The sequence below is a fragment of the Rhopalosiphum padi genome, chromosome 4 (genome assembly GCF_020882245.1).
Source record: "Rhopalosiphum padi isolate XX-2018 chromosome 4, ASM2088224v1, whole genome shotgun sequence".
Taxonomy (NCBI): Eukaryota; Metazoa; Arthropoda; class Insecta; order Hemiptera; family Aphididae; genus Rhopalosiphum; species Rhopalosiphum padi.
In genome coordinates, this window is record NC_083600.1 from 45,888,877 (window position 1) to 45,914,344 (window position 25,468).

Here is a 25,468-nt window from a genome sequence, read left to right on the forward strand (position 1 = left end):
AATCAATATAGGAATAAAAAATGATTTTTCTGTTTTATTCATTTATTCAACGATAAAATTTATGTGGAGGGGGGCAGCTTAGTAAATGACTCTGTTTTTATAATAAAATATAAAAATTAAAATCGTAAATGTGTCCGACATAATTTTTAACTTAATATTTTTACTTTATCCTTAATCCTAAACTAGTTATTAATTTGTTTCACGCTCATATAATATATATTTTAATGTTTTAATTCTAAATAAAAAATTCTAAAGTATATACCTAATGTAATATAATTTAAAAACCAGACTCGTTAGTCACTAGAAAGACATATTATTATAATAAATATATTATTAAGATATAAAATATTATTGTATTGTAGGGAATTTGTGTTATTTGATTATCTCTTATATATTCTAATATTTTGAATAAATAACAGTTTTTAGTTTTCAATATAATAAGTCTGTGTTTGTAATTTTGAATGGAAATGTCTTTGTAAAATCATACTGGTATACTTGTATTTCATTATACCGATATTTACGAATTATTATGATTTATTTAAGAAGTTACTTATTTGTTATCTAAATTGAGTTTCATGAATTTAGTTAAGATATATTATATTGTAAGTATTTATACTTGTATATGTGAAACTTAATATAGCTTTTACAGCTTATAAAACAATTCTATATCTGCAAATGATATTTATTTTTTATTAAGTAATTTGTTTACTTTGTACCTATTGTACATTTTTTTTCTGATAACTTTGTATAATATTTTTATTAAATAAATCATTGTAATAATTTTGCAGTACATTTTTATCAATTATCTTTGTAATATACCAGATACTATATAGGTAATTTAAGTTCCAGTTTATTTAATAAATCTACACAAAATATAATATTTACTATCGTATAGAATATTTGTCTCTGCCACAAGTTTAATTATATTCAATATTACGGTATTGGTATAATCCATTTTATATTATTAAGACAAAAAAAAGGGTAGGTAATGTTTTTTTGTAACTTAATTTTACTATTTATTTGAGTTGAATATAATATTTCTTGGACACAAAGTATCTTCTGTCTTATTAAAAACCTAAATTATTGAACTTTTTAAACTTAAAACAATATTTGTTGATTGGTCTATAATTAAATATTTAAAATTTTTATCGGAGAATAATTTGATTTATAAGTTATTAAACGACTTATTAGACATTAGAAAATGAACGTGTTAAAAATTAATATGTTAAAAGATTAAAACGCGTAGACATTCATAAATTAATAATTGAGTTAAGCATATTATTGAGTAATTATAGTCTAGACTGGTGTATATGACTATATTTATTCTATTTTAACTACCTACTACGTACATTATATGAGTTCAAAACGTTATTTTGAAAGACGATAGGTTAAAATTGGTTGGTACATAAACAGAACCTAACCATTAATTTATTGGTTAGAAAAGTAAGATAAAAAACGAATTGAAAAGTGAAGTGATATTATATTCAGTTGAAATTCAAAACTTCAGTAAGGTCCAAACGTGCTAAGCCATTACATAGAATAAAACAAAGTACAGTAGATTTCACAGTACTACATAGGTAATAAATTATATGATTAATATATAACATGACTATATGCCGTATAGCATACTTTAGTTGGTGAAAAATAGGTAGAAATCAAACTAACTGTAATTATTAGGAAACTAAATTTTATATTATTGGTTTAAAATATGCACAATAAAAATATTATTAGTTACTGTATGCCTTTATTGATATTGTGTAATATTTAGATTTGTTAATAATATTGTGTATTATAAAGTAAGGGAAATGTTTGTCTCGTTGAGATTCATCAGAATTTAGATATAATGTATAACTTATGAGCAATGATAACTTTACATTTAGCTTATGATATTAAAAATTAATACTACGAGTAAGGTACTCTACTTTAACTCGTTATGCCACAATAATATGTAATTACAAATTCTGAGAAAGTTTTTGAAAGAGATACGAGAATTCTTAAGTTACAATATTCATCAAAATTAAATAATATCTAAATATGACACATAAAGTTTATAATTAAACATTTATACAAGTATAGTTGAGTAGTTCTAGAATCTTTATTGTCCAAATTCATATTTTTAGGTTATATAAGTGACTGTCGTGATGAGTAAAATGTAATATAATATTCTCCATAATATTAGTAGTCTATAAGTATTACCTTAACAAATTACAATTTTCGAATATATAATCATCTAATTCTATTATCAAGTTATTTTATTAATAATTTGTTTATGTATTTTGTTGAAATTATTTAGATGTATTTAATATGAAGATATCTAAAATATCGATCGTATATATAGATTCTATATACGTTTTACGACTTCATTTGATTGAATATAATTAGTAATTTAAATATAAATTTAGTTATTTAAGCCTGTTTTTTTTAACATTATTATTGGACAAAACGAAAATAAAATAGTATATATATTTTTTTGTATAATTTATTATTATATAGATGTGTTGGAAACAATGGTTTAATATTTTCAATCCAAGATTCCTCACTAGAGGATAAATAATTTATTATATTTTTTAGTAAACTTATAATATGGTTTGAAGAATAAACTATTTTACCCAATATTAGATACTAGATTTTGAAAAATAATGATATCAACTATCAATATCAGAGTTAATGATAAAATATAAAAAAATAAACGTATTTACCGAAGAAGACATTGAAGACATACATGAGCTTGTTCTTTCTGAATTGTGAAATTGAAGACATTATTGTTTGCTTTCTGGAGTTTTTCTTGGGTTTTGATCTAAAATAATAAAACATAGTATTAAAGAAAATAATTTTTATAACAAATTTATTAAATATTCATTGGTACATCCATTAACATGTTCAAGTAAAAGACCAGAGTTGATCGTAATATCATATAGTAAAGATAAATAGGAAAGAAGGAAGAAGCAGTTGACATTTTTTTGTAGAAAATATAAATATTTTTAGAGTACTAAATTAGTATAATATTATTCGTCGGATTATAGTGTTATAACTTATTGGTTATGACTTATGAGATATCCACAAAATTGTAACACCTGACTTTTTAATATCTATTATATTATATTTTATAAATTGTTTTATACACTACAAAAATATACTCTATAATCTATGTATACATTATAGTATAATACATATTATTAATGTGATTGAAAACCATGTTATCAATTTAAGTCTGTTCTCTGTCTAACCACTCTGACACACGCAAAGTTAACAGATATATCTATATAAGTATATAACCTACTGATATTTATCGTATTATACACAAGGAAATGCAATTAAATTATAAAAACTAAAGTCTGCATTTTGTTTTAGTTCTTCGTCATTTTGGTTTTGCTCTGATGACGAGACTGATGCTTCAGCTTGCTCATTTTTCAAATTCTTTACAGTTATTATACGCTCTTAATATAACTTTTACAGACCTCGTTCCAATTTTCCACAAAATCATATGAAACGCCTGCCAAGCCAAATGGGTTTTATCACTGCCAAAATTCGGTTTGGGGTATAGAAACGTATCGCCCACAATTACTTCCTACCTACGACTTCCGAGAACTGGAAATATCCAGGAACCTCGTAGTATACTTATCCCTTTTACGCTCCGAATAAAACTTTTTCCTAAATCATTTCATTTAAACTCGTACCTTTGTGTATCATTCGTCAAAATTAGCTTTAAAATTTAAAATGTATTTAATTTAATTTTCAATATAATATGCAACTTATTAAAGTTTAATAAAAATAATAATTTCAATTTTTAAGCTATTTTACTTAAAAAAAAATAGCCAAATCATATATTGACACGAGCAAAACATTATCCATTTATTAATAAATGTAATTATGATACGATAACTCAAATATTTATTTTATTTTCAAGTATTTATCACTGCTATATAAAAATAATTAGTATATTATAGAAAGTTTAATATATCATTCTTGTATACACATCACTGAAAACATAATTTACTAATTCGTTTTCAAAACGTCAACAATGTTTAGAGTTCTAGTGACAATGGTGCAAATAGTTTATATTGTATTTCATACCACACACGTTCATAACTTTTGGTAGCTAATGCAAAATTCATTAATAGTACTTTGTCATCTAAACACAAAAAAGTTTCCAAAAGGTTGTGAGGTAGTATTTTTGAATTTTAAATTTCACGACAGCCGGATGCGAAGCCTTCACTTCCGAATTTCGTTTAGCTCTAGGGTACGTGTTTGGACATCCGGTATGCAAAATTCGTCGGAAAACAATCTTTCGACCTGCAGTATAACAAAAATGTCATCGTGTATTTATTTAGGTAATATATATTAATAAAAAAATATTCACCCTTCACGCTGTATGATAGATTCATTGTGGTTATTCTTTTGGCAGTACAAGTTTGAAAAATAACATGTCGAAAGGTTCTATAATAATATGAGCATTTATAAGAGATTTAGTGACTTTTATAACGCTGTCGGGGATGAAAGGTAAAACGAAATATTATTAAAATGTTTGATAAGTATATACGATGTCAGTAGAATATTCGAGCTCTAAAAATTTTCATCATAATGGTGTATAAATTGTCAGTTGATTTTATCCTGTTTATCTTTGTCGATTAAAATTAATAAAAAAAAACACACAATATACCAAATTTATATAATCTATAGAGTAGGATTGCCCGAAAGGGGGTACAAGGTATCATATATAAATATAAATTTTATAATTTTGTATTAAATTTATACAATATATTATGCTAAAAATTATACGAATATTATAGTATTAAATAGCCTGACAATGATAAGTATACACGAACAAAATATGACACTCACATTTGGAGTTTAATCAACTGATAAGTCAGCACGATTTTATTTTTCCAGAATAGTTATAACAATCTAACTTTTTAAGTAATATTGATAACGAAATAATAATAATAATTAATAGTTTTTCACATATATTTGATACAGAAAGTGAAATAAATATCCACAGATGATCCTGATTTAGAACAAATATTGAGTAATATCAAAATTGTTATGATATGTATAATATAAATAGGTATTATAGATTAGGTATAGATATTTATAGGATAACTAAACAAAATTATTTTATTTTTATTTTTTTCTTGAATTTTGGTTTGACTCAAATAATAAATAATATATTTAAAAATGTTATTCTTAGTTATCCTATACAAGTATTTTTACTTTGACAAGATATATTTAAAAAAATTGTGATGAAACTTCTGTGAATGTTAATGACATAATTTTATTTCAAAGAAAATTAATTATAGGTACTGAAAATTAATTTTTAATACCAGTCACTGTAAAATATTATATTTTGAGTATTGTTAAAAGTTTTAATTAATTGAGTTATAAACTTTTTATTTGTATTTATTTTATTTACATATATATATATATATATATATATATATATATATATATATATATATATATATTATATCTTGTTTAGTTTCAAAATCAAGTTCAAATATAATTTTGAAAAAAAAATATATCTCCATTATGTTTCTATAATAAATTATTCTATAAACATAAATCATTAATAACAGGTAATAAATTATTTTTAAATTAATTGAAATATAAAAATGTGTTCTTTGTAAGTTATACGATGTTAAAATAATGTACGAGTATTATGAAAGTATAATGTAAGCAACATAATGCACTATATATTTCTATTTTCTATTTAGTCAGGCTAATAATAATATATTTGTAAAGTTCAAATTTATGGGACTTATGTCTAAAATTGTATACATCACGGTCAACAATATTGCTATCTCGGATATAATTTACCGCCCGGGGAAATTTTGATCTTTTTTCCACCCCATCACCGTAACTCTCTTATAATGCGGCTTCGGTACAATAACTGTCCAAACTCTAAAATAAAGTACATCCGTTTTGTCCGGGTAACGTTCATTTTCCGTGCTCCAATCGCAAGATCCCGCAACTATCTCGTTTGTTATTTATCTCGATAACACCCTGTACATATTTTGAGTAAGGTCTGAATAAATAATGAGTAATCGGGGGTTTTTCGCCCTACCGAATATCATTGAGCTCGTCACGTAAGTCCTTGTTTTTGTACAAATTCAATAACCCCGTTAACCTTTTATACAATGCACACGTGTGTGTTTGGTGTATAAAACATTTTCGGAATATATATTTTAGTAGGGAAATATTTTAAACACGTTTCGTATGTTGATTTACAAAAATAATTATATTATCATATCGATATTAAACACACATACACATGCACATTCCTATATGAGAAAACAATGGCTATTTGAACGTAATTTTATGTGAACTACCTACCTATATTAATCATAAAATGTTTTTAACATTTACAATAATACGTAGGTAGAGGTACATATACTACCTATATATATAGCTATAATTACATTTAAAGGAATTTTGTACCAAAAAAAAAAACCGATACCTGATATCCACACAAAATATTAAAATATAACACATATTTTTATACCCAAAATATTTATGACGTATATTTTGTATATTTGTATAGAATTTATTATAAATATTAAACAAAAGTTTAAGACGTATAATGTATCAATTATTTCATAAACGAGTAATCGTGTAAGCTATGTAAACATTATCAAATATTTGTTTGTAAAAAGAATACGAAACTATAATAATGATATAATTTTAATGATATGGGTTACAGGATATAAATATTATAATAGAATGAAAATTTATAAAACAACAATATGCTTGTCATGAATTGTGACTTATGACCATTCAGTTTGGTATTAATTTTTATAAAAAAACGATTTAATATTTTTAGCTTATAATGTTGTACATATGTTGTACTAATTACTAATAGCATACATATACGTTTTTTAAATAAAAATCATTTAATATTTAAAGATATTTTTTTCTTAAAATTGGTTTAAAAAATATTTTAATTATTTTAAAATGTTTACTATCCATCTTATAAATTTTTTAGTTTCATATCATATGTTACGATAAAATATGTAAAATACGAAATGATCATCCAGTCATCCAGACATTTTTATTTTCGTTTAATTTAAATAATTGGCCTTAATAATATATTATATTATCATCTTGTTGTGATATAATACATTTTATATTCAAATTTCATATAAAATGTGTCGTGTGATAATGTAGACATATAGTATTATATACATATATTAAATTAAAATTGTAAAGCAATTTCATCAGTCGTCACATATAAAATATCAAAAGTGAATTTAGGTTTTTATAAGAATATATGATTTTATTTCAACACTAACGAGAGGATTTTCTGAAGATAAATCGAAATAAGTTTTGAATAGAATCAAATATATAAGAAGTACCAATAAGAACATCCATCAATTTATTTCGAACCACACAAAACCATATTATATATAATACTCGGAATATATATTATATATAATACTTGACCATAAAGTCTAACAACAACAAAAAAAAACCCGTGAAAATATATATATTTTTTTTTTGTTAATATGTTGAAATATTTATTCAGGAATTATGAAGTAACGTATAAAAGACGTTTTTGAATATCAAACTAGATATATATGTTTGAAAGACTGGAATACACTTTGAGGTTTCTAAAATATTTATACCTACCGCATTCTAAAAGTTTTGAGAACACAATCCAAAAAGTATTTTCATTATTACATAATATGATGTAACTATTGGGATTTATAAACTTAATACAATGCAATAAATAAAATAAAATGTATGGAAAAAATGATCCGGAAAGTATACCAATTAAAACATTATTTATTATAAAGTATTTTTAAATTATAATTCTTATTATTCATTATTCTGTAAGGATTAAAAACGTCTGCAACATCAATTCGGGTCTAGAAATAAATGCATCTGGATATAAAATAAATATAGATTTAAACTCCAGGTGGAATGAGTGGAATAAGCGCATACAGAATATTTTAGCATTCTAATTAGAAAATTATACCACAAGTTTATACATATCTAAAGTATTTTAGACTTAGTACCGTAAAGGCGAATATACTTATAAACGGATTTGGAGTTCAATCATCATAAGCTTAATAAATAATTTTATTTGCATAGAGTATTAGTCGGACAAAACGTGAATTGCGTGTAATTTTTTTTTCATAACAAAAATACAACGGCTATACGGTTTTTAGTACTGTCGTATATATATTAAGCTATAATTAAAAATAATATTGTTCGAGTTATAGTTCACTGTACAAGAACAACTGTTTATTCACCAGCTATAAACCTTTTTATTTTTTCACACTGAACGAAATGGCTTTTAAATTACACTTTCTAATAACAAGGCATATTATTATTAATATAACACATTTGTCATTAGACAACAGTTTGACAATAACAATTGGCTGTAGAATATGGCTCAGTAACCAATTTTGAATTAAAAAAATCCCAACAACGATCGACGTATATGGCACGTGCCACGTATTATTACTACACAATATATAAAGCTATGGGTATACTTGAGAGATTTAATATAGGTAATTTTAAGAAAACTTAAAATTTAAATGGAATCTTTATTCAAATATAAATTCAAAAGTTTATAATTAACGGTCTTACGACAGTGCCGTTTTAGTTGTTGTGTAATAACAAAAGTATATTATGAAAATTACGAAACGGTTTCGTGCGAAAGTAGACTAAATAATAAGCAACAGTTAACGAAATGTTCTACGTAAAAAGAGAAATGAACTTAAACTGTGGATTATAATTTTTATTTTATCATCATCACGTTTATGGAAAAAGTTATTCAAGTTTTCAGATCATAAAAATAACGAAACATTAATGACTAATTGTTTTGGAAACGATTATATAAAAATAGAATTAAAACGATATTGTACATCACTCGCAGTAGGAAACATATTATATTCTCTTCCTATGGCGAAAATGTCGTCTTTCGAATATAGCACTATAGTATACCTGTACCGAGTGATTCTTTTGGTTTTTAACAAACAATTTACGGTCGTGCGGCTCAAAACGGAACCTTTTCGCTCACGGTTATTGCAAATGCTGCCGCCGGCCAGACCGTGACAGCTGCGGGCCGTCGGAGAAAATTAAAAACAGACGAGCGCTCGTGATTAACGAGCACCACCTATATATATATTATAATGTATGTGCTGTATACGTATTGAAGGATGATCGTTTTTAACGGACGCACACTTGTTATGTGTCATCGGCCGGAACAAGTCGCTCGGGGAATATTTATCGACGCGATCGCCGCCGACTCACCCCTCCGACACCGACCTACCAACCCGTAGTTAACGTCCCACCCGCACTGTCTATTCTCTAATAATGATGACGTGTTTATATATACACGCGTACGTGCCCAGGCCATTGCCGCGGCGGCGGCGGTGGTCTTTTGTCTTTAAACAATTTCGCTGACCGGCCTGACGTATAATACGTATATATATAAATATATATACGTATAATACGTATATATATAAATATATATTTGCATACATACATATAATATATATATATATATAGTTAGGTGCCTAACACCGTCACACGCTGTGTTTTAAACAACAAATTATACAGGTACGTGCCCCGGGACCCGTTTATTGTGCCGATACGGCCGAATATCGTCACGTTCGCGGCACCGACGAAATATTCATCGATTACTCGGGATTAATGCGGATAATATGTGAATATATGTATATTATAATGTATATATAGTGTATTATATTGTATCGGGTATTAGCTTTTCTCGTCGACGGTATAGCCGGTAAGTACTCACTGTACAGCTGCTATTGTCGTACGTATTGTTGCGGACCGCGCGTGTATACGTAGTATTTGTGTACCTATTATACTAGTTGATAACAACACTCTGTACCGGTGCTGTAATAATATAAAAGGGTAATGCGGAATTGGTTTCCTGGTCAGATAAATTGTACGAATTGGTTCCGGAAAAAATTACTTTCCGGTATAGAGCTGTTCGAATTGGTTTTCAAATAAAATTACTTATCAGTAGGTATACAACTGTTACAAAATATGTACAAATCAATAATCTTATAATATTTTATTAGGTTTTAAGATGTCTGGGAAAGTTTATAAATATAATTTTATACCTAGTTGTATCTAGTAGTAATTGTTTAGTTTCACTTAATTATCATTATTGATGCAAAGAAAAATATTATTATTGACCAATAAACCTCGTATGCAGCGTAAAATATGAATATAATATTATACTGAGCAACATTTTTAACCATACCTAGGTATTCTAGATAGTGTTTGAAGTATGAAATATTTTATATATATATATATATATATCTATAATAATGCTATACAGTCCTAAGTCTGTATAAAACGGGAATTGAATATAATATCATAATGATTTGAAAAGTTATAATTTAACAAAATTGTATTATCATGAAAGCTGGCGGGAACCAATTATAACAAATACCTGTAGACAACCTGGTAACTGATTCGACAATTGGGAACCAACTCGTAGTCGTCCATATAAAATATACATCGATGTGAAAACGAACGTAGGTAAATAAAAAGATAATTTATTTTCGTATGTAATTTAACGAAAACGTTGATATCATTTTTCGAGTCGAATCAATTGTGTGTCGGAGATTGCGGGAGTACAAGTAATAATATGATTATCATTTAGTTTCAGGACAGAGATTTAAATGCCCTAAAAACCATTTGAACATTAAGCGCCTTAAAAATGACCAAACCATTCACTAAGAAACGTAAATTATTTCTAATGTAGTTATACTTTAAAATCAAAACTCATGCCATTCAGACGTTTGATCGTATTTGCCGCGAAGAGCTTTCGTCAAAACTTCTTTTCTAACACACTCCACCATAATACATCTCGTTTATATCAATTACTCTTCGCACTTTTGTAGTAAACATACTAACAATAAAGATGAATATTCCAATATCCGTTTTATGAAAGCAGCCGCTCCTCAACTCACAAGTCAGTATCTATGAACAACATTTTGTAACATATAATATGTACAACTACTGATCTACTATACTCCAATATCACTATAGTTAAGCTATTTTTTTTTCATTTACGCAGTAATAGCTGCGTTTAGAATTAACGTAAACCTAGCCACAAAAAATCTTAAAAACTACCAAAAAAAAAAAAAAAATATGAAAAAAAAAAAATCAACTTACATTACTTTTTCACTTCGTTTTGATGACATTTCTATGTAAATTAAATTAATAAAACAATCCAACTTCACAACCTAAGACAACTTCTTCGTCCAAAAATATCTCTCGAAAAGAAAATTCTAATTTATAAACAAATAGTAAATAATTTATTCATCCTTTAATGATTCATTAGTAATCAACTTCGAGGATCTACAAATCATAATATTTCACCATGTCAACATTTCCTAATCCTGGACCACCTTCCTTGTTATCTAAATAAAATAAATTAATAACTTCTCTTTGGAGTAGTGTTTCTGAACGTTCTCTTATCGCACTCCAGTACGCCACCATGTAATATCGTTATTCATGAAACGATTGAAACGTGCTTATTTTATATACCAATAAATAAACATAATATTATACATTTAGATATTTTAATAAAAAGAAAACGAATAATTATACAAAAATATTACTTTGAACAGCGTAAAAATACAACATTTCGTTGAATGACGATCATTGTACATGGCAAAAAAATAACCTATAGGGATTTTACTATATCAATACAACTAATGTTAAATCATGTTAAATTTGACGAACACTACAATGAAATGATATCCTAAGATCAAGGGAATGTGCATGTTTTTATTACTAGCTTTAATACGAGACTAATGATTATGTATGGTAATAATGTTATGTTTTATACGATATTTTACATTAAAAAATTTTATATTTCAACATTTTTCTTTTAGGTACTGCACATATTATTATAGGATATTTTAATGATAATACTTAATTTATATTTGGTACGGTTAAGTGCATATAATTTCGGGTTCTTAATTTATTCCGAACCATACGTCGGGCTTTTCAAGGCGCATACAATTGTTTTAATATAATTCTATATTATTATCGTCATACCAAAAGAAATACAAATAATTATACTTTGATAACGATTTGAACGTTTCAATTTGTGGATACAACGCTATAGGTAACCATAATAAAGCATACGTACGTGCCACCTTAATGTAATTATTTTGTAGTATCCATTATTCAATATTATGCACCATCGATTTGATTTATTTCTATTTCTTTTATTGTGTATTATAATACCTTCACAATTCTTGAAATTTCTCTCTGTGAATACTAAAATTTTTATTCAGAAATGAAAACTTAAAAGATACGACACAAGTTTGAAAACAAGAAAACGTTCTTTTTGTTTTTATAAAAACAGTACGCGTTACCAAATAAGTAATGCTTCAAACTTGTTACATAACACTAATGAGAATACCATAAAACTTTTTTTATTCTTACCGATTTTTAAAATGAACGAATTAATAAAGTTTAAGGATTTTAAAAACATTGAATCGTCGTTTCTCCAATATTTACCATTACAAATATGAAATAATTTTCTCAATAATATTATTGTCGAGTGTACATTTAAATAAAAAAAAATTAAAAATACATAACACATAAAATATAAAATACAAAGAAAATAAATTATTTATCGATTATTGAAATATACCATTTGTAAAATTAAAATTACAATTTTTATGGTATCATAGTACCTATTTATATATTTAATGCTTATATAAAAAAAATATATATTTCAAAAATTAAACAAATAAAATAAAATATACAAACTGACATATTTTTAACAATAATTAAAAATATGAATGAATTAATTAAAAAAAGCTAAAAAAATAATCTAGTTTAACTTTAAGAAAAAATTATAGAAATAGGTATATTTAAAATAAACGTCAAGATAATTTGGGTTTTACTTATATTGAAAGTTGCTATTGTTTTTAAAGATTTCCGAAAATGTTTTATGTGTAAATAATTGTTGGACGACATAATAAAAATTAATAGGTTATCTATCAAAACCGTATTTTAAATAATTTAAATTTTATTAATACAATTTCTCTGTGTAAATCTAAATTAATCATGTTGGATTATATGCGCATACTTGATTTGTCAACAAACTCAAATTAATGGAAACGTGCCAGTGTTTCAGTTTAAAACGAAACATTTTTTTAATTATAAGTATTATTAATTTTCGAAATAAAAAATTGAATAACCGTTTTTTTTGTTGGATAGAACATAATATTATATTATTATTTTTGTCCATTTCTTGAGTGTTATATGTTGATTTATGAATGAGTAAATAATTTTATTGAATTTTGCAATACACTTTTGCAATTTACATTTTTTTTTTTTTTTTGGAAAATCGTGTATAAAGAATTTATAACAACGATAATAATATAAAAAGAAAATTATAGAAAATAGTAAATACTAATTAAGTACTACAATACGTACATCAATATTTACTTTGGTAATTAGTAACAATTAAAAAGATAGAGGAAGCCATTCTGATGCACTATAGTAGGTTTCAAAGTATTATACCTTGATTTTAATATGCATACTGTCATTGAGTAGGTCACTGAAAGAGATATTGTGTTAAATTTGCATGCATTCATAAACCGTCACATACAATTCTGCGCAGAATAAGTCTTTATTTCCAAGGATTTTTATTTTTTTATTTATATTACTATTATTATTTAGTAATTTATTTTTCTACACGGTTTGTTAAACTATTATTAAATTATAAATTATGATGATATATAATATAATATTTAAATCTTATTTTATGTGAATACCGAGCACTGTTGAATCACATAGGTTCGTGGTACAAATAGTTAGAAATATATTAGTCGCTTGATTTAAAATCTAGTATATAATTAATAATTATAGTTAAGATGTATGAAAATTTTCTTTAAAAATAGTATTATTTGGAAAAAAATTCATTTTAAAATAATCTTTATAAAAAAAAACAATAAAAATGCTTTGAGTAATGTCCAAATCAAAAAAGTATGTTTTTTCTATATAATACGAATGATAAATAATTTCAAATCTGGACTATCTGATTGTTATTTTTATGTGCCCTTGATTTCAAATTATAATGATATTTTTTCATTAAATGTTCTATTACAATTTTGTTTTATTCATATGATATATTATTATATATTGAAGAATAGTCAAAGAATTGTATATTGTGTTTATATAATATAATATATAATATGTATGTTCTCTGAAACTGTAATCCAATTGGCTAGGAAAAATAGCGAATTTTCGGAAAAGGGATAGTTTGGGTTACCTATGGTTTAACTTTATCCTATAACACAATTTCCTACACACTTTTCCGGTAACTATATTCCTTATAATAATGTATATAGTGTGTTTTCACTTTAATAACCTATTCCTATAAAACTTAGCATCATAATAATTCTATAAAACTTGCCTAAATTGTTATTAGTTATTACAATGATGATGGGACGATCCTGCGTTGAACTTTGAAATACATTAATAAACATAATATATTCTCTGTATTAACAACGCCGCGCTTGTTTAAAACTTATCACTTATCATTCATTGTTGTCTTGATAGTTATATTATTCTCTATATTGTTAGTAGTTTTAAAATAAACTAGAAAAATACTAAACTATATTCTTAAGCAACTTCAATAATAACTTACATACCCTTTAAATATTAATATAAAGATAAAAACAAATACAATTTTATTAATTATTAAAAAAAAATTAAAATGCTTAAGTACGAAAATATAGAACTTAATTTTAATTATTTTGCAATGATTTATAGACAATAAAATATTGGGTGTTTAATAAAAGTTCTTTTTTTAGTCGATCTTTTTTACAATTATTATTTTGTTTAGTTTTTATAGTTTTTGTAACTAAATGGTAATGCGTGCTAGGTATCCCTCAAGTGTTCCCAATGACTAAATTACTGTAACAATGCTCGTCTACTACTGAGAACATGGACATTTTGTGGTTAATTTCACTCCAAGTGGGTTGTTGTTATGCAATTTACAAAGAGCTAAGTTTCAAAAGTTATGTATACGAGCATTAATTATTATTATATCATATAACTTCAGGAATGTTCCTATTGTAGTACGTGCTAAGATTAGTTATAATTTAAACAACTATTATAATATTAGATGTAAACATTTATATCCTTCACTTTCTCTAAATGTTCGGATTTTGATAACAATTATAATAGTGTTAGAATGTTATAAGTTTAACATGATAATTTATTTTGATGTTTTACTTATATCGAATTAGTTTTACTCAGCTTGGGAACTATAAGTAAAAATTGAATAATAAATTCAAATAGTTTATATCTTAAGTTATATTACAGGTGAATATTTTTACAACATATATTTTGAAAATACTATGTTAAGTATTTTATTTAAAATAAAAAAATGTATAGTTTACAAGCATTACTAAATATCATTCAAAAATATTGTTTTAAAATAATCACAATTACATTTTGCACCAAAGTGATTTTTATGATTTTTTAATCGTGTTTATATTTTATTTGTAAATTATTGTTTCGAAACTTTCGTCAAATTACAATGTAGTTGAATATTTTTCATCCAATTTAGTAATATTAACAATAGGGTAAAAACGTTTTCAAAGTAAATAGGAAAAATTTACAAATTTAAATTTTTTTATAATCGAATGTATTGTAGTTTGTAATTTGTATTAAATATTTTATTTTGATACTGCCGAAAAATATTTTTTAAATATATCCATATTATTGTTATATTTAAGTATAATTACCTATACTTTATAAATAATGTATATCACTAATCCTTCAGAGTACAAGGGTGTTGCATTTATTAAATTAGCAAAGAACTAATAGATTGACCAAGGATATAACAATAAAATCTTATTAGATTAAATATTTTGTTTCGAAATCATTCGTATAGTTTGGATAATTTAATTACAGGTACTCGGTTTAATCAAACATCGTCTACTTTTCTAATGTTAAATATAACATAATTTGATTTTACCACCATTTTTATTTAAAAAATAATCAAGTTATAAACACGTACAACGCGTACAAGCGTAAAAATATGTAACGCGTTGACAAATTGTCAAAAAAAAAAAAGGTAGTAATCCGTTATGTGCATTAATATTTATGAAAAATTTTTAGTGAAGGAAAATGTTACGTAGTCACTATTTAAAATTCTGAACAAATATCAAAACAGCACATACCATTTATATAAGTAGGCATACCAACATGTAAATGGTATTTCAGACGAAATTACCCACATTCGGTTATGCTGTCACGTTTATGAACATCGCCTACACAAAGACATCATCAGCACACTATGGTTTCACACATATATTAAAGCTCCGGTTTATCTGGCGCAATTGGTAACGTGCGTTGTCGTGTGTACAATATGTGTATATATATATTTTCATCTCGATCCATCATAACTCCGTGTCTCATAAAATTCACACCAGTGTAGTGTTACTTCGTCAATGTCAGTTACAATATTTTTTTTTCAATCATATATTTTGACAAAGTATTTTGATATGAATATTGATCCTTACTCGAAGACACAATTTAAACCATTAAAATATTTTTATTAACCGACTTTCTAAAAGTCATTAAATTTAAAACGTAACAAATTCGATTTTATGAAAAAAAATGTTTTTTATTAACATAAAAAAATCTTTGATTCAAAGAATAATTAATATACATTTTATGGTGTTTAGCACAGGTAATGTAAGTATGTGTAACTAAGATGTAATTTACTTTACAAGACGTGTAAAAATTGTGTATATAATATAAAATATAATGTATTAAATAGTTTGTACGCACATTGTCTGTTTATCTAAAAATAAAATATATCATATATTTATTGATACTTATTTTTAGTTATAAAAGTTTTTAAGTGTAAAATCCTATTATTCTCATGTACCTGTTAAAGTGTAGTTGAGTATCATAAATTCGTTCGTATTAAATTAGGACCGTATGGATAGTTCGGGCTTAAGAGATATTATTGACTAATACCTAAACTTGTATAAGTGAATACGATTAAAATATAACATATGCTACAACCTGCCACAACGTTAAATATTAATGCAATTTTTACATAAATTTAGAATAAAGTTATAAATTTTATTTTATTACCACAAGGTATATTTCACTAATCCATATATTTTTAAAAAATTTAAAAGCTCTCGTTCTTGTCTCTGATGAATTCTTAAACATGTCTAAATTTATGCACACATGTACACACACACACGCACGTGCACACACTTACATATTTATTCAGACTTACCTACGTATAAAACGATAGAGCAAATGAATGGATCGTATGCTGTGTACGCAATATTATCTGTACGCATACTTCCGCACTAACACTAGTACTGTGGTACTTTGTCTTGTCTCTTAGCATAGAGGTTTTCATTTAATGTAATTTCGCAACCTGTCAAAACGTGTCTTGCCACCGTACAGCAAATGTTTTCCATATTTATCTTCCAGCTGGCTGGATATGACGGATCGGGTAATGAACACTGTGTACGTGTTGGGGTTTAAAGCGAACCACACGAGTGGATGGAAGTCGTTAATGGAGAGGGATAACGAGAGGCGAATGGCCGCAAAATACAACGTGAATAATATACCGGATCAAAATAGTCATGATCGTGGTATCATTATATCACACGAGACTGAATAATTAGCCTATATTGGTACTTATTATTAATCTATGTTTGCAGTGGTACATATATATAATATTATACTCGTATCAGCGGAAAATGTATAACACTGCTAACTGCGAAATATCGATTAATAAAGTGTATTACATCCATACAACTTTCGATGAGCATATAAAATAACGTTTATTGAAAAATAATAATTAAAAAATATCTTATCATAATCTGGATTCGTCAAACATTGAATATCACAAAACAAGCGTAAAGCATTGATCAGTCCAGTTAAAGAAACATTGTTCTTTATAGAATATTTGTTGTTTATTCCTATCTGATTAATTTTAAAAGTATATTTCAAAAGATATTTTACGTAGGTACTATAGAAGTGTAAAAAGAAATAAAAAATCTCTACCGAAAAACTTCAGCACAATATATAGTAGAGTAGTGTATCTTAATATTAAATTTAAAAGAACGATAAATCGCCGCGTTCAAAAAACGATTTTTCAAAAACCACGATTACTAACCTTTCTTCAAAAATGTTTAACAGTTGTCGGTAGTTTCTTTGCACTTAGACAAACTATTCTAAGAGAGTCAATAAATTACTTCTTTAAAGTTCTCTAAAGAAAAGATGTCTTATCTTTAAATGTGATACATAAAATGTTTTACCTTTTTAATAGTTTATACACAAAAAAGTGTTCACTGAATAAAATAATTAATAATTAAATTATATTGCACTTCTAAAAGTCTAAAAGTATTAGGAAAGAAATTGATTAAAAAAAAAATCGTTAGCCATGTAATAATATATGTACATTATACATATATAACAAAGACAACTTAATCAAAAATGATAGATACAATTTAAGTTATCTAAAAAAAATAATATGATCGAGTTTATGATACAATTTATGACAGTAGAACTATTGAAAATAAAATCATTCAATTGAAATGGCATTCATCGATATTACTCAAGAGCGTTCAAAGTTAACTTTTCAATATTTTAGTTTAAAATTCTAAGCTGAGCAATAAATGTATTGATTTTATATTGATGTGGGTTTTTTTTCTATCTGTTATCACCTTTTGATGCAGTAAATTCGTTTCGATTTTAAACTCGGGGATGGTTACCACCTGCCCACTTTTTTTTTTTATCACAATTAAATTTTTATTGACTATTATTATTATTTAAGCTTTCTAACATTTTATTTTATATAACGTTAATGTAAACAAATTCATAGGAAAATCATACTATTATTTAATTCAAATATTCCTTAAATAAATTATTCATTTTTTTTTATTTATATTTACTTTGTATTTTCCGGCCCAAATAAAAAAAAAACAGTAGTAAATGTAATAATTTAATAATTTTCTTGATTTATTATGACGCCATAACGGAATAAAAATGATCATAACTTAAATTATTTTAGAACAAAATGCAAATTTTGTTCAAAAAAAAAAAAAATATATATATATATATATATTATATGATTGCAATAACGGCTTATTTTTATATGTAAGCACTTAGATTAATTTTTGAATTAAGAACACAAATTATTAATAGATGATTAAAATAAATGTTGTTTTATTCATAAAACATTCTAAATTTATATCACCCGAATTAAAACCCGAATATACCTACATCAAATACGATTAATCGTTTAATTAAAAAAAAAAAATATTAACCCTTTTGTATTTCTATCCTATCACATTTTTGCACAAAAAAAATAAATGTAAATTCTAGTATATTCCGGTTTCTATTTATCATATTTCTATTTATAGCATATTGACTATGGAGTAATATATATTTTATTTTGTGACATGATGAAGTTAATAAGACTATCTAAATATTATGTTATACATTTCGATGATAGAACCCTTCTACTTTATTTGTATTTACTATTTTATAATTAAACAAAATATAATTCAGAATATTTAACAATTTTATTTTTATAAACGTATTCATTTAGAATTATATATGTATATATATATTTTTAGAAAGTATCAAAATGCATTCAACAAATTCAAATTGTTCAAAATATTATCCTGTGAGAATACATTAATGCCCCTCTTTTAGCCTTTAACCATATAATTACTCCCGATCTGAAATTAAAAACTGTCCACAAACAAGCTAAGCCATTTATAAAAAATATAGATCATTTATATAAAAGTTTTTAAAATTGATTAATATCGTCACTATCACCATTTCCTGTAATACTCTAAGACACATAAAACGTAAATAGTAAATAGTAAAATACAAAAATGCATAATGCTAATCACTAATCATAAAATAAATACATACATTTGTGATTAAATGTCTTAATTTAAATGGCTTTTCTAACGTTTTTAAACTTATTTATTTCTTTATTTTTCTGTCTAATAATGTATCTTGTTAATCGTATATCATCTAATGATTGTGCCTTTGGCTATAGAGTATAGATTATATATTTCATGTAGAAAAATAAATAAGAGAAAGTTTATCGAATCCTTTATTATTGTATTTGATTTTTCATTCGTGACTCGTTACACATACTTGTATAAACTAAACCATTGATGTTTCAAAAGTAACAAAAAAAAAAAAATGTTCTCCCCGAAAATCGTAATAATTTTAGATGCACGTATACAGAGGAAATGCGTGCGCTTTAGATGTTCACTTTAAGTTATTTTTTATCTCATGTGATTTACGACAAAAACCATCCGATCGATGGCTATAAAATGGACCAAATGTGTTGGCGATGCAGAAATAGTTGAGTACCTACCGCATAACATATACAACCTACATACTACGATAATTGAAGAAAGGGTATTGGTGTAAGCGTATTGCGACTGCTGTAAATGCCGCATTGGGACGATTTTTAGTGAGAATGTGGTGGAAATAGTTGAGGAAGGGTAGGTGAAGTGTCGGAATTATATTACACCAGACAGCCAATAAGGCTCTAAATGATTATGATTATCACTGTTATGATGATGATGATGACAAGGTCTTGGAACTTAATGATATTTGTTGGGAAAGTGAATAGTGAGAATAAATCTGATTCGATACAAATGTTTTTCAAGATGTTTGGACTTGATTTTTTTGTTTAATAAATGTCTGTAAAAATAAATACTACAAATAATTTATAAGAAAAATAAAATATTCAAATAAAATAAATAGACGAAATTAGTTTTTTTAATTTTTTACTCTACATAAAATATTCAAAAGTTATATATTAAAAAATATATATGTACTTAATAAAAGAATATTAATTTCATTACATTTTATGAGTAATAAAACATATTTCTATGCTTTTTTTTGTACTATTATAATATTATAGTTCGTCGGAAAGGCATACTATATTATTATTGATGACCCATAATGTAAGATTTTGTAGTGAAGATTTAAATACACAATTTGTTTAAGGGATTAATTCCTGAGCTTTGGCGACGATTATAATTATAATAACAACATGATGGCTTGACGAAACGATTGCCCTACATTGTGGGTGGCCTTACATTCAGTAACTAATGCGGTATTCTTTGGCTCACGCTCTTGAACTCGTAAGTAACTGCGACACTGTGTGGCTTCGTAGACTAGCATATCCCCCAGAGACGTGACGTCGAAATTTTCGTTTGTTCGTCTTATTATCGAGGATGCGTGTGGGATATAAAATAATAGAAACATAAAGTGTTAAATCAATTATTATTTGATAATAAATTTGGCAGAGGAAAATGTCAATATTTTTATAAGCCACAGTAAATATATATTTATTTTATAAAAACGTTTGAGGTCGTAATAATTGGGACCAACAAAGTTATGGTTTCTGAACGGAGTAAGAAAAATAATATGTACACTTTGTTTATTTGTCAAAAATTATATAAAGGTATTTTAAGCAAACAATATTACAAAATATGTTTCATTTTAAAATTAAAATCCAATTTCAAAAAAGGCCGTTATTAATGAGAATACAAAATAATAATTATATTATATATATTATATATACCATAGGTGGTCTAAAATTTAAATGATAATATATACAGATTACTGTTCCAATTTTTAAAATATGTAGCAATAGGTTGTTGATATGACTAATAATCACTACACAATTTTGATTATAAAAAATCTAAATTGTTATTTTAAGCGAAAAAATAGATACTATTACTGCGAATATATCAAATAAATGTCTAGATAAAAGACTTTTATAGATTAAGACTTTTATACACATTCAATTAAAATTATATAATATTTAATATTTTCGTTCTTTTGATAAACCCTAATTGATGAATATTTTATAACTCTTCCTGTATTATAATTTCATTCTAAACTCGTTATGTATAAAATGGTAAAACTTTTGCGAATGTAAAGTTTTTGTAGATTATGACAAAAAATTTGTTTGGTCATTCACATATTCTCTGTGGAAAAACACAAAAATATAAAAATACGAATTCTCTAAAGCTTAGTATCGTAGATAGCATAAGTTAAATGAAAACTACAAGTACAAAGTTGAAATAGTTTATTCATTAATTTTCTTTAATAACAAAAACTTTTTAAGGTATATTTTAATTATATTGGGTGTTTTCTTTTTACAATTTAACCACACGATTAAATCAAAAAGTTTTATTTATTTTTAAAATATTTTTTTTTCGTAATAATTTAAAATCATCAAATAACACCAATAAGAAATTACAAATTGTAGTTTTGACAATTTTTATCAATATATGTTACTTTTTGAACAAATGCATTGATAATGCATATTATAAAGATGAATATTATTCTAAATAAAATGTTTATGTATTTATTGCTTTTATAATATAACATATACGATAGGTAGTATTTTTAATAAATGATGACGATTTCATTTTACGAATTTTTTTTTCTGATTAAAAATTGTATTGTATGATTTATACAAGAAGACGAAAATAATTAATTTATTACTATCCAACCACTTACTACCATAAAAATTATAATTTCATATACTACTAATTAAAAGTTTAAAATTTTACAAAAATAAATAATCGCGTTAGTAAGGCTTATTATTAGTAAATTTTTTAAACGTTAAATTAATTTTTTATCAATTAAAGTGCTTGTTCAAGTTAAAATTAGTTTTGCTTTTAAAGTTATTGATTTTAATCATTGTTTTACTTCTTTGATTCTAGTGGACTTACATTGTATTCAAGGTTTACAGTTGAACCATAATTTGCTATCAACTTAGGAGTTCAATCATAGCCTCTCATGTACACTCCTTAACTGTGGTAATGAATATTTTCATAATTTGTTAATTAATCTTCCATTTCTATCTTTAACAGACTCAACCCACTATACTTTAATTATGTCATTTAAAACAAATGTATTCAAAACTGTTTTTATAATATTGGTTTTAAAATTAAATAATATTGATGTTATAGTCACGAATAATATTAATATTTAATAATACTTGTTAATTTCAATAACGTTGGAATGTATTCATTTTTGTTAACTTTTCACTATCATGAAAATTTTTTAAAAATAATAATATTTAACTGTTTAAATTAACTAACATAATAATATGCTATTACAAAGTTATAAGGTTTTACAGTAATTTATAGTATATTATATTTCAGGAAAATTAAAACTATTGAATGTATCATTTTATAAATATCCTACTCTGTTATGGACCTATTTTGCCTATTCAACACGCCGTGTTAGAAATATATCGATTTTACTTTTGTTTTAATATAATTTACACTGGAAAATAATATACTACGATGCCCTACATTGCATTTTGAACAAAGAAATTGCATTTTTATTGTCTTAGACGTGAATACTAGAAGGTGTAACAAGTTTTTAATTCACAGCAATTGGTCTGTTATTTTTTCAATATGAATCATCCAATCAACGTTGGTTACTTTCAAATAATTCTAGTACCTACATTTGATTTTGGTTTTTTCAATAATTTTCGTAATGTATAAAATAAACATCGTACTATTTATGTTGAAAAATAGAGTGCAATACTTCATAAAACATATTATAGTTAAAGTAATAAATTATTATTATATGAATTACAATTAAAATACATATACAAAGTTGTATAACGGTGTATTGAACAACTTTCAAGGTTAGGTTAGGTTGGATATAATTTAAATGATGTATTTATTATACACCTTTATTCATTATATCTAATCTTATATATTTTATTTTTATCGATTAATTGTGTAGAATAATTAATTTTAAATTTTCTGAACACTGTTAATTTATTTAGTTATATAAATATATTACATCCCAAACCACTTTTACAAACAAAAGTGTTGAAAATATATTTTTTATTATAATACACGCGTTAATATTTTAAAGCTGGACATAAAATTAAATATACATATATAAAGGGTTTGTAAATCGTTTTAATAAAAAAAACATACATAACACTAGGGTTATGAGAATAAAAATTAAAGACTGTCATTTTGACGAGTTCTAGCATGAAATAAATTGACATGTTCGCAATTTAAAGCTATTAATAAAAAATAAAACATTTGACCCTGCTATTTATTATATTTTTGTAAACATATTTTTTTCAATTTTTTAGATTGCTAATGGAAAACAGGAAAGACTAAAACTGTATTACAGACACCAAATATAAAAAATAAAAAAATCGATTGTAAATAATTCATTGTGTGCTTTGTGATGGTTTCATAATTTAAAAATAACGTGAGAAATAATAGTTTGAGGAAAAAATTGATGTAGTACTAATATAATATACGTTCGATAGTTAGTTATATAGTACCAATATTATTTGAACTAAAAAAAATTAAAACTAAATAGTAAATACATTACTTTCTAAAAAAAATTCTCTTAAGATTTGAAATAAATTTGATATTAAAATATCGACAGAATTATATTAATTATATATTGCATATAGTCGCATAGGCGGATGGAAGTATGTAAAATGTACACTAATCATTGAAGGAACCCGTCAGTGGTAGGTAAGTATCGTATTTTCTAAAATGTGCTTTGGTGAAACGGTTAGGTGGAATAAAAACACGTAAACCGAGTATCGTGTTACATTACAGAACTGACACAGGGCTATAATATTCACTATGCATAGCGTGTTGGGTATACACAAAGACCAGACAAGTATATATATGTATACAGATTTTTTTTCCTAACGTGGCAGTTTTTTTTATCGAGACGTGAAACGCACATAGTATTCGAGATGTAAAAAATAGTAGGCGTTAAAAAAATAATAACAACAACAATAAAATACGAACATTTTGCAGCGTTAAATATTATGTATATATTATTTTAATATATAATATAAATATTGAGCAATCTTAAAAGTGGCTATTTATTTACCTCGACTTGTATAATACGCGTATCACGCGTGCATATTATGCGGCCTGGAAGAGCTTTCCGAGAACGTTATTATTATAGGTGCTTGTATTTTACGAGATAGAATTTCCGTCTGCATGTGCACTGCTGGCGAACTAATAAACATGGGTTTTAAGAATATATCCCGTGTAAACATATGATGGCAGTAAAAACTTTTCAAGCTCTTCTTCTCCTGTATCTAAGAGTTTGTGTTCTCCGGGGTAAACATTGTTTTCCCTACGGGTATGCTTGCCAAGAACGAATTATTTTCCAATACATAAGGAACTTTATCCAAGGGTAATATTATTGCTGACTAGTTATATATTATTAAATTGGTCACTTTTTCTAAGAACAAAAAAAAAAACTTAAACACTTGTACGTACATACATATTAATGAACGCGTTTAAAGTATCGATTGTATTTAATATTATTATGTTTTACCGTGCGTGACACCTACATATATTGTGATGTTTTAAATTGTATTTTTTTTTCCACTGGCATAGTTTTACTA

At 25.3% G+C, this 25,468-nt stretch overlaps 1 protein-coding gene across 1 annotated transcript in view; it reads right to left on the reverse strand.

Moving 5' to 3' along the window:
* LOC132931023 (calexcitin-2) overlaps positions 1 to 25,468 on the reverse strand; it is a 76,861-nt gene that overhangs the window by 29,356 nt on the left and 22,037 nt on the right. Inside the window, exon 2 of the mRNA XM_060997206.1 lies at positions 2,700 to 2,797. Within this exon, the coding sequence (XP_060853189.1) occupies positions 2,700 to 2,760 (61 nt within the window). The 5' untranslated portion in view covers positions 2,761 to 2,797. The remainder of the gene's footprint in view (positions 1 to 2,699; positions 2,798 to 25,468) is intronic.